Source organism: Rhea americana, unplaced genomic scaffold (assembly GCF_003343005.1).
Source record: "Rhea americana isolate MKP2758 unplaced genomic scaffold, rheAme1 scaffold_143, whole genome shotgun sequence".
Taxonomy (NCBI): Eukaryota; Metazoa; Chordata; class Aves; order Rheiformes; family Rheidae; genus Rhea; species Rhea americana.
In genome coordinates, this window is record NW_028185517.1 from 179,808 (window position 1) to 190,816 (window position 11,009).

The 11,009-nt window shown below is 43.1% G+C and overlaps 2 protein-coding genes across 2 annotated transcripts; both read right to left on the minus strand.

The window, feature by feature from the left end:
- Positions 1-300: 300 nt before the first annotated feature.
- On the minus strand, positions 301-6,119 carry TAS1R3 (taste 1 receptor member 3). The gene is made up of 6 exons (XM_085298924.1): positions 5,911-6,119; positions 4,406-4,706; positions 2,874-3,653; positions 2,249-2,452; positions 1,804-1,924; positions 301-1,226 (listed from the first exon to the last, which is right to left on the minus strand). The coding sequence occupies exons 1-6, from the start codon at positions 6,087-6,089 to the stop codon at positions 301-303; spliced, it is 2,511 nt and encodes an 836-aa protein (XP_085155050.1). The 5' UTR covers positions 6,090-6,119.
- Positions 6,120-8,191: 2,072 nt separating this feature from the next.
- On the minus strand, positions 8,192-10,933 carry CPTP (ceramide-1-phosphate transfer protein). Its single transcript, XM_085298925.1, has 2 exons — positions 10,785-10,933; positions 8,192-10,705 (listed from the first exon to the last, which is right to left on the minus strand). Exons 1-2 carry the CDS (start codon positions 10,904-10,906, stop codon positions 10,183-10,185), a joined length of 645 nt encoding a protein of 214 aa, XP_085155051.1. The 5' UTR covers positions 10,907-10,933; the 3' UTR covers positions 8,192-10,182.
- Positions 10,934-11,009: the final 76 nt, after the last annotated feature.

Sequence of the window (11,009 nt, forward strand, 5' to 3'; positions counted from 1 at the left end):
CCTGAGATGCATTTGGCTTCTTGTGGATTCTGAAACAGGCGATTGGCTACAGGGAGGATGGATATGGCTTTGCTGGGAGCATTTTACATGAACTTGAGTCCCCAAGTTTACATGAGTCTTGTGCTTTTGCAGCTTAAAGATTCTACTCCTAGTGCTCAGCCTACTGGATACATTTGTACTTTATATGGTGAGTTTGTCTGGACCGTGGCTTATGGTGTCATTATGAACAGAACCATCTCACTAAAATGCAGCCAGCTACTACTGAAGACCAGGCAAAAATAGATCTGGATTATTGTCCATTTATTGAGAGTTGTCTTGTGGTCTCTCTTTGATGGAGTTCTGGAAATAATCCATCATGTTCAAATCAGGCTTAAACAAGATGATGTAGCATTTAGGGATGTAGTAGGTCCCCAGGATACCCAGACTGAAAATCAGAATGGTACCAATCTGGGCCACAGACCTGAGGACTGTCTTCAGTGTGGCAAAAATGGCAATGAAAAAAATCCAGGTGATGAAATAGATTAGGATAGCAAATGTGATCCCACTGGCAATATTGTATTTCTTCCCAGAAGTCTCTACCATGAATGTGCAAAGGAAACAAACAAAGGCTAAGCAGCCATTGTAGCCATGCAGCAGGGCAAAGGCAAGCCAGGACTCTGTGTTACACACAAGCAGAACTTCAGTAGGCAGTGACTTGTAATCATGCACCATGTAGTCAGGACCCAAGTGAAGATAGCAGAAACAGAACAAGCACTGGGTGAAGAAGCACAAGGTAACAAGAAGCCAGGCCCTGCTCTGAGTCACCCAGTGCAAGAAAGTGGGAGCACACCAGGGAAACTCTGCCACAACGGTGATCTCAAGGGACTTGATAAAGAAGGTGGAGAAACAAGCATTGAGGCACAGGGCATAGGCTATCTGCTGCATCATACAAAGGTTGTTACTGGGTTTCCCTACGTAGAGACAGGAGCTGAAACACAACAGTATGAGCATGAACAAGGCAAAGAGGCTCAGCTTGCCTCCAGAAGCCTGCACAATGGGTGTCTCAAGGTTTTTTAAAAAGAGCACCGCTGTCAGACAAGTCAGGACTATGATGATGGACATCAGCATCAGCAAGCCAACGGTGAGCGTCTCATTCCAAAAGAGGTATCTTTCATTGCGATCATAACATTGTGTGCTCTGGACTGGGGACCACTGGTGCTCCAGGCAAGGAGTGCAGGTCGAGCTTTCTGCAAAGTAGCAATGAGAACTTAGAATGAAGTATTGCTACCATGCTGCAGGCAGTTCTTGAGGAATGATCACAATCTTGAATTGGGCAGCTGATTTGGGTCCTATTTCACCCCGCTTCCTAAATGTATTGGGTCTCTAAAGCTTGTGACATTTCGATTTTCTCCTCTCTCCTCCATCCTCCCCACAAAAGGGTCTACATATTTGTGGCTCAGTTTGCCTTCACCAGGAAGGATCACCAGCATCCAAAAGACTCCAGAATTTTATCATATTCCTATCTTCTACCTCTGACCCCAGATTTTTATCATACCCTGCTCTCCCACCTCTGCCTGAGATAATGCATAAAGGCAGCATATGTATTTTTTTCTTTGGAATCAACAGGGAAAGTTTCCTACTGAAGACTTATAGAGCAAGGTATGACACAGCAGAACATAATGGAGAAATAAACTCTGCCCCAGCAATGTCTCTTCGAGGAAGAGCCCAGAGCCGGTCAATACCAGCTCTGTGAACCTGTGTGGCCTTAACGAGTAGGTAGATAGAATAGGGACAGTTAAACCCATTGACTTTCTCAGAACTCACCTTTAATGCTCCAGAAGGTGTTTTCTGGACAGTCTATACAATCGTAGCAGCAGAGGTGGAATCCTTTTATTCGTCTAATTTGTCCTGGTTTGCATTGTCTGAAGCACTCAGATATAGGCTCCTAAACAAAAGGGAGAACGAATGTCAGCCAAGGCACTTGAAGCAGAAGCATCATATCCCCCAAAAGATTAGAAGAAATTGTCTGAGCTGGGATAGGATTACAGCTCTTCACCTGTGTCTAAGTGTACACAGTGCTGGGAATATCTCTGATTTTGAACTATAGAGATGAATTATATGTTTGCAAAAGAACAAGAACTGGGTCCAATGCAGGTGTTGAAGGAGTAGCATATATGCAATTAACTCCTTATGAATAGTTCTGATAAAACAGCAAAAAAGTTTGTTAGTTCATTCTTGTGATTGTTCTTGATTTTCCCACCCTCTTTACCTTTTTATCTGCAGTGTGAAACTGAATCTGTGACTCGTTGATGTAAAAGGACTCTTCGTAGTCACCTACAGGCAGATATGTAAGGGTACTATTCTTCCAGCACCAGAATATAAGCCTGTAGCCTGTGTTTGTGCCATGGGATTGGTCAAATCTAAAACTTTGGCCGTTCACCTTGAATGGGAGGGTATTCATGAAGTGCAACAGCTGAGGAGAAAATGGAGTCAGACAGTTGACAACAGGTATTGGCAGAGCTGATGTTCTTGGTTGGAGGGTGAGAGTGCAGTAAGTCAATTTCTGACTGAAATCAGTTGTCTGCTTATGCAGGCTAAGATTGCAGCCAGTGGGCTTCTCTCTCTGTTATCAACTGTTCTATCTGTTAGGCTAAGCCCATAGTGAGAGCCTTGGGGAGGGGATGGGGGAGTCTCCTCACTAGGAGCAGAGAAAGTGCAGTGTGCTCGTGCGAGAGATGAGTTACTGGGGGATTTGTTGAGGTTGTATCACTCATTAACAATGCTCTCCCTGCTCTCCAGGGCAGGGGAGTCACCCCCTCCTTATCTAGCTCTGTGCAGTTCTGATGCATAGATTGATTGAAAAATTGCTGTTGATCCTCCTGTCCTTTGCTCACCTGCCAGGATCTGGTGGTTGCTTTGGGACACTCTTTGTTGGTGCACCCAAGGGCTCTGTGTAGTGCATAGGCCACACTATAAACTGCAATGTACACTGGTTGTATCTGTGAGTAGCTTAGCGTGGATGAGATATCATGCAGTGAGATGTGGTCACACTGTTTGCAATGTGTGCCCAGCATGTCAGAGTTCATGAGATTGTTGAATTCTGTAGACTTCTGGCAATAGCTGTCCTGCTGAACAGAGGTAAAGAGGTCAGAAACATAATTCTGGAAGCCGTGGACTGTGCCTGCTTTCATAATGAAGCCTAAGACTGTCCCTATGCTCTGAATGTTTGGGATGGAGGTAGTAATATCAGACAACACCCAGGCTTCAGTGCCAATCCAGACTTTCTTACTAAGTCCCATCCTGATGCTATGTTCCAGCAGAGCCTGGGCTGGCTGACTAGAAGCAAAAAGGACAATGATGTTTACTTCGGTCTTGTTAATTATATGAATGGTCTCTTCTATTTGGTTTTTGGCTTTGGGGTCTGCCAGGTCTGTAGGAATTAGCCCTTCATAGGCAATGCAGATGCTGTGGTTTCCAGCTGTGCTTAAGAACAGTTCCTGCGCTCCTCGGCCATATTCATCATCACTTCCAATGGTGACAATCCAGTTCCATCCAAACTTTTTCAGCAGTAGCGCCACAGCTTGCACCAAGTTCTTATCACTGGGAACAGTTCGGTAAAAGGATGGATACAACTCCTTGTTGCTGAGCTTTTCACTGCTGGCTGCATAGCTGACCTGCAAGTTGGAAAGTGACAGAGAAAGCGAGGCAGAGAGTAAAGTTGAAGGAAGTGTTCACGGTCCAGATCATATTCCTCTTTTGCTCAGTCTTGCTACATTAGATTTTCAAAGGTGCTAGGTTAGGATAGCGGGAAGAAAGGTGACCTCATCTAAGGGGATAGATCCACCAAGGCTGTATTTACTGAGACTATAAACTGTCACTTTTCACCTGCTCCCAGGAGCACTGTCACATATGACAGTCTCCTTCCACAGCCTTTTTTTTGTCCCTCATYACAGCACCAGCCTTTATGGTTAATGAGAATCTTAAATAGCTACTTGCTACAAAGCATGACCTGCTCCAGATTCAGTTACATCCTGGTTCAGGGCTACATTTAGTTGATAATTACAGCTCTCAGTAACTGTGGTAACTGAGAACTTCCAGTCACAGATACATTTTCATTGGGGCCTGCCTGTTTTACACAGGGAGCTCTGATATTCCCATTTCACATGGAATAGTGAATCGTGAATAGGAATAGCTACCTAAGTTACCCTTCTCCTCTCTGGGAAGTTAGATGCTGAAGTATGTTCCAGGAGGGAGGTTCAGCGATTTAAGATCACGGGAAATATGCGGCAGAAGAAAGACTGGAATCTATGCTTGTAACAGTCCTAGGTCAAAGGCCTAGAGCACAGGCCATCTTTCCTTTCACTGTTTTTGATTTAAACCCTTCCCCCATCAAAAAGGAGTTTTTGTTTCCAGAGAGTTTCTCTACCTGTGGGATCAAGAAAAAGCTGAATAGTTTGGCGGTCACCAGGCAAAGATCTGACTTATGTGGTCCGATCACAGCAGTCACACGAGGCTGGTAATCAGTGTAGTTGCACAGGACTCCAATGCTTGTTGTGCCATTTTGGGTCAGAAATAGCAAACTGGGCTGTAAGGCCACAACTGGCTCAAAGCAGGTGTCATACATGTCATAGCCCAGCTTTACTCCTGGGAGAAGTGAAGTGGAATTGTTGATCTGATCAATGGCAAACTTCATCCCAAGAGCCCATATTAACCCATCTACAAATAACCTGCAAGAAGAGCAGACAGGGAATTATGTGAAGCCTAGTCTGTCAGTGCTATTATAATGGTGACCAGCTTATTCCATCATCTCTGACATTTTAGCATCCTGTCTGTTGGCAAGCCAGATGTACATGACACTATCAGCAGAACATCACTATATCTGTAGCCTTTATATTTTGATTGGAAGGGCCCTGAGCATCTCTCAAAACTGCTTAATCTTGTCCATCAGCAAATGTATCCTTTGTTTTTCACAGGAGAAGAAACAGAGGCATATAAAAAGCAGTATGGTTAGATCAGAGGATGTCTGGAATGGCCGAAATTCAGTCAGCCTTCTGGTCTTGGCTTTGTGTACTTCAGCCATGAAGCCAGTGGTTCCCAAAGTTGTGTCCATGCTAAATCAGGTGAGCTAGGCAAAGACGCTCCTCCCTGAGCTTTTCCGCTGCTGTATAGCTCAAGGCACTAGGCATATTCCCTGCCATGTGGTACAGCCTTGTGGCATGCAAAGGTGGAAAAGTTTTAGATCAAGCTTTTCAGAGGCAGGGTCTTTATTTCTGTACTTTGCTGCAGCCAAAGAACAAGGTAGAACACTGGCATATCTTTTATTCTCTTCACATGCAGCTCTAAGTGGATGATGATACAATGATATGAACCAGCTTTGTATAACTGATGGTGAAACATTGATCTTAACTCTGTAGACCCTATCAAGCATGCAAACCAGATGAATTTTGTCTCCTCCTTTGACTTGTGCACAGTATTCAATGTCTTTTTACAGCATAAAAAGCTATAGCATTATATATAGCACTAGCAATATACTTTACCTGCCTGCAGAGTGCAGTGCACACTTCTCATTCCATCTGAAAGCACAGATATCATTTACACCTTTGTGTAAGTATTTTAGATTCAAAACACTAAGGAAACCAGTGTCACTAAAAGCTTTTATCAAAAGGAGATTGGCTCCAGGTGAAGTTTTAATGCATAGTAGCATCAAGAAAACACAAAAACATTTTCCATTTCAGAATCAGAAATTGTTTTGGTGATGGCACAGTACACCAGTGCTTCAGCACCATAGAGCTAATCTTTGTTTCCATCTCACTTTTACGTCATCCTGTGAGACCATCAGTTGCTATCAGAAGGACTATTATCTTCTCCTTTCTTTTCCCAGCCCAAGTGATCAAATCTATCATGTGCTAATGAAGCTAACATTCCTCTTACCTTTCACATGTAACTAAAGTGGGTTCTGATCGGACCGTCAGGTTTATGGTGTCCATTCCAAAAGGGAATAAGCCTCCTATGATGTAATCACCGGGTCTTCTAAACTGAGTTGATAGGCATGTAGGTTTGAGGGCTACTGTACAACCAAAGCTCAAGCACAGCAGCAGGTCAGGGGCCATCGGTTGTCTATTTTGGGGAAAATGTTTCCCAGAAGCCTTCAAGATAATGTGTGTGAGAGAGAGCAGGGCAGGGGATCCAGTCTCAGCAGTTCTGGGAAGATATAAAAATACCAGGGAAGAATTTGTTTAGCAAAGTGCACTAAATGTGTAACTCTACACTCAGCAGGTACAGTCAAATAGACAGCAACATCCTGTGAGTGTAATTGGTTGCAARCCACAGGCCCAACCCACACCACTATCTGCACTGGACTGTCTTTCCTCTGATCTGGAACCTGTCTAGCACAGACATGGTCTTCTCTCTGCCTGCTCGTTCAGTTGTGGAAAGTGATTGGTTGGATAAGGAAATGCTTGAGTTTGCTGAGAAGTAGGATCTCTTCTTCCTGTTTTTCATCTCCCTCCATTGTGCAAGGGCTTGCTACATGCATAGCTCAGTTGAACTATGTGCAGGACATAGAAGAGTTTGTGGGTAATTGGCACTGTTTATATCCTTATAAAACAGCTTATCCTAGCTGGAGGAGCGTGTTGAGCTCATCTGGCTGAGGTAAGCATTTTCCATGTGTGCTTATCAGGTCACATTAAGGTTTTCTCCTAGCTTGTATTTTTCCTGTAGGCCTTGGGGAAGGGAGATCTCTTTGGAGGTCATTCATAAATGAAATAGGCTTGCTGCTTGCTGTTATGATGAACAGTCTCCTCAAAAAAAAAAAAAAAAAAAAAAAAAAAAAAAAAAAAAAGGAAAGGAAAGGAAAGGAAAAAAAGCTGGGAGTTCAGACCTGCCATTTCCTTTTACTGATTAGCAGGGAACACAGCTGCATATGTCTGAGTGTGGTTTAATTTCTAAGTTTATGTTTCTAAAAGATCACAAATAACTATAACAATTCTGCATGTAAATGGCAAGTGTGATGACTTGTTCCATGATAAATGTTAGCTACAGGAGCAGACAGAAAGAGTTGCAGGCCCAGGGGGAGTTATTGGGAAATTGATAAATTTCACACTGTGTGTAATGGAATTGCTTAGAAGCTCCAAGTAAACCAATCTTGCTATTTGCCTCAGCCTAATTATTACATCCTGTGTTATTTACCTTGCAATTATTGGATATTACACATCTGTGTCTCTGCGGAAATGAAAATAGACAGTGTCTCTGCTTCCTCACCAGCTACTGCTTTTTCAGTGTTATTAGGCTCTTTTAGATGATGATCCTTATCTCCTCTGAGGAATAGACTGTTGTTGCTGTGATAAATTTAAGCTGTTTCAGAATGTGATAGTGTCTACCTAAGGTACTTTTTCTGAAATCTCAGGTCTTCCTGTACGATGGATCCTGTCTGCTATTGTTCTGATCAAGAGAGAGTGTGAATGGGTTTTTTGATACGCTTTTTGCATGTGCTTTTTGTCCCTATAACGATGTAGTGTGTGTGTGTATGTGTGTACATGGCTGTGTCTTTTGAGTATGTATCTGTGTGTATGCCTTGTTTGCCGTGTGTGCATATCTCTGAATAGGTTGTAACTGTGTCTACTGTGTGTGTTGTGTCTGTCTGTATGCAGGTAGTTACCTAGGCTCTACTCATGCAGGCTTTAATTCTTTTAGAAAAGCTCTAAAGACAAATTCAACTCATTGGAGAAAAAAAAAGAAAACGTATCTGAGTGATGCAAGAGTCACCCACAGACAACTATTTACTCCCATTCATTCTTTCAAATGAAGTAAAGTACACTTTGCATTACTGTGGGGGATAGAAGATAGTTTCAGTGATGGACTTTTGTGCAAAACATACAAGCTCTCTCTAGTGAATCTGTATGTTTTTGCAGCTTTGAAGTACAGCAGTCACTCTCTGTGAAGGTTTTACTTCTGGATTTGGCCCTGTTAACGAAAGCAGTCAGACTCTGAACTTCGACAAAGCTAAGTGCGGGACCTTAGTTTTACTGAGTCATAACTAACTGAAGCTGTTAAAAAGTTCATATCATTTGGAGACAGGGCAGGACACCAAGAGAATAAAGCATTACTAAGCAATATCTTGTTTAGATGAGAGCATGCAAATCAATGGAAAATGGTATATTTTACTTGAAGCATACTTTGCACAGAGTAGTTATTAAAAAAATTCCAACACCTTTTTTACTCCTGCTGAGCAAGTTTGATTCTTTAATTGCAAAAATCAAGTTCATTTCAGCATTAATGTTTATCTGAGAATGAATATGACAAGGGAGAAGAAGTAATTTTTCAACATGGTAATGCTACCATTCCTGCATTAAACCCACAAGAGAGACGCAACATTTTTTCACTTGACACAGAACACTGTATAAATAGTTTAAGAAACTACAATCATATTGTGACATTTAATGCCATATACAGACGAAATACCAACTGTATCTGTATCAGACAGCAAGAGATATATTGTAGTTTGTAACATGGAACTGCTCCATTTTAATATATGCATTTATCCTAAGGAACTATGTTATTTAAGGTGGTCTTAGCAGAAAGGGAATGATATTTATATTTTCACAGCATAGCAATTAAACCTCCATTTAGGATGTGCAAGGAAACTAATTTTCATATATTGAGGCAAAATCACTGTTGACAGATGTGAGTAGCCAGAAAAGGGGCTCAGTCAGAAGCTTATAACATCATCTATGTTGTTTCTCCTGATTGGTTTTATATCTGATTACTATATAAATAAAACAGACACTGCTAATGAAGGACAAGATACAAATACGGAATACTACAAATTTTGTTCCTTCCAACACCACAAGAAGTAAAGCATTCCTGTAAAGGATGCTCTTCAGAAGAAAGTTACTCATGCAGTTTAATGACCAGTTAGACTAATTCCATGAGGTAATAATGATTTCCTGAATCATGCAGTGTTAAACTAGTCCAAGTACCTATTTGAGAGATACAGCCAGAATATGTGACAGAATTTGTGGGATTCTCCCTCCTCTCCAAGTGTTCAAGTATTCCTGTCTTCCTAAATTACCAATGTTTTTCGAGCTTTTAAAGAGCCATGTAAACTTCATTTTACATACTTCACAAATTTTATATTTTTTATATATATATATATATATAAATATACAATGTTTCATGCATAGAAGTCACTTGCATTGATTTGTAATAGAAGCCATAAGCTTCATAAAGTGGTGACTTACAGTACAAATTTGGATTTCTCCCTAGTCAGAGATGTCATTTCTGTTGGCATGAGACATTCATTAAAAACAAACATGAAAACATAGTTTAGAAGCACAGCTTGAAAAGAGATAAAGTACAGTTTCGAGCCTTATCTGGATATATAGGATTGTATAGTACATATTAAAATTGCTCTGATTCCCATGAAGCATAAAGCATAGAAAAAATAATGAGCAGGGGAAGCTACATAGAAAGAATGTTCCTGCTTAAGGAAGCCATGTGCAAAGGAAGAATAGTATCTCATTACAACAAAACGCAACACCATCTCCACCTTTAAAACTAGGTGGTACAGAATTAACAGCAATCATGGGGTGAGTCTGTGACCACCAGGAAAAGAGCTTCCTTTCAGAGACACACTACTCTGGATCATGATTTCCAGGTTAAAGCATAATGGATAGCAGAAGGTCAGCTCTATCCCAGGAGCAGCTTGTAAACAAATTGGCAAAGTGAGCTCACATACAGTGTAAATATGTTCAGAATACTGTATCAGGAAGTTAAAACCTGAATTTTAATGCATGAATTTTAATCATGCAAAATCCTAACTATTGGTGCAAATGCACAGAAGTTGCTAAAGTTGGTCAGTTTGGCTTAGAAGAGAAACCAACCAACCTACACAAAACCTAGCCAGAGTTTTGAGGGTGAATCCAGGAGAAGGGAGGATAGAAACCCCTCTAAGTAAACTATTAGACTTCTTTTTTCCTGTAGACCTGAGCCAAAGATGCATAGGTGTTGTGTGTGTGTATTTTTTTTCCTTATGAAGTGAGGCATCTTGAATATGTTTGCCAGCTTGTTACCTCTATATTGGAAAAGGAAATGAAGAGTGCCACAGGGTCAAAGAATCAGTTAATGTATGTATGAAAACAGTTTTCACTTTTGTCACAGTTCACTCCTGTCAGGATGAGGAGCTGCTGTTTAATGCCCATTTTGTCAAGGGAGGTCAAGCAGCTTATGCTGGGCATAGAGCTCCTCAGTGATCTGATAGACATTGCAGATATGGGGTAAGGCATCACCCAGCATAGCAACAGCCTCCTCAGGCGTGCCCACATTCATGATTTCAAGGAATGCATTTCGAGAAGGTAAAGCACGGAAGGCCACAGTGGCAGCCTTGCGAATAATCCAGGGGTGGTAGTTAGCCAGAGAAGCATTGTAAGAGTCTGTGCAGATCGCGGATGTCTTGGAGTCTTCCTGGCCAGTTCTCAGCCCTTCCAGGAACATCTGCAGCCAGCGCAGGGCTCTGTGGAGGCGCAGCACGGTCCGGCAGCCGGAGTCAGGGTGCTCTGACCGCTTCTGGGTATCTACCAGCCCGTTAGCCACCTCGTACTGCACCATGGACTGCACCGTCAGGTACCTGTCCCGCTGCTCGCCGCTGCAGTAGTTCTCCATTATCTGTATCTTGGCCAGCGCGTCCTTGGAGACAAAGGAGAAGATGGCGCCCAGGCTGTTGAGGAACCTGCGCGCAGGAGAGACCGGCGGGCGTTAGCGGCGACCAGGCCCGCACCCTCGCGGGGTCGCTCACCGCGGTCACTCACCGGATCAGCCCCCTCCAGCCGCGCAGGTAGGGGCCGAGCAGCACCTCCCGCCGCTCCGTGACACACGTCTGGAAGGCGACGAGGACTTCCCGGAGGCAGAAGGCGCCCTGCTCGCACGCCATGGCGCCGCGCCGCGCTTGCCGCCCGGCCAATCCCCGCGCGGGAGGGCGGGGCGGTGGGCTGCGTCGCGGGGCGCTATTGGCCACGGTGCGAGCGGCGTCGCAT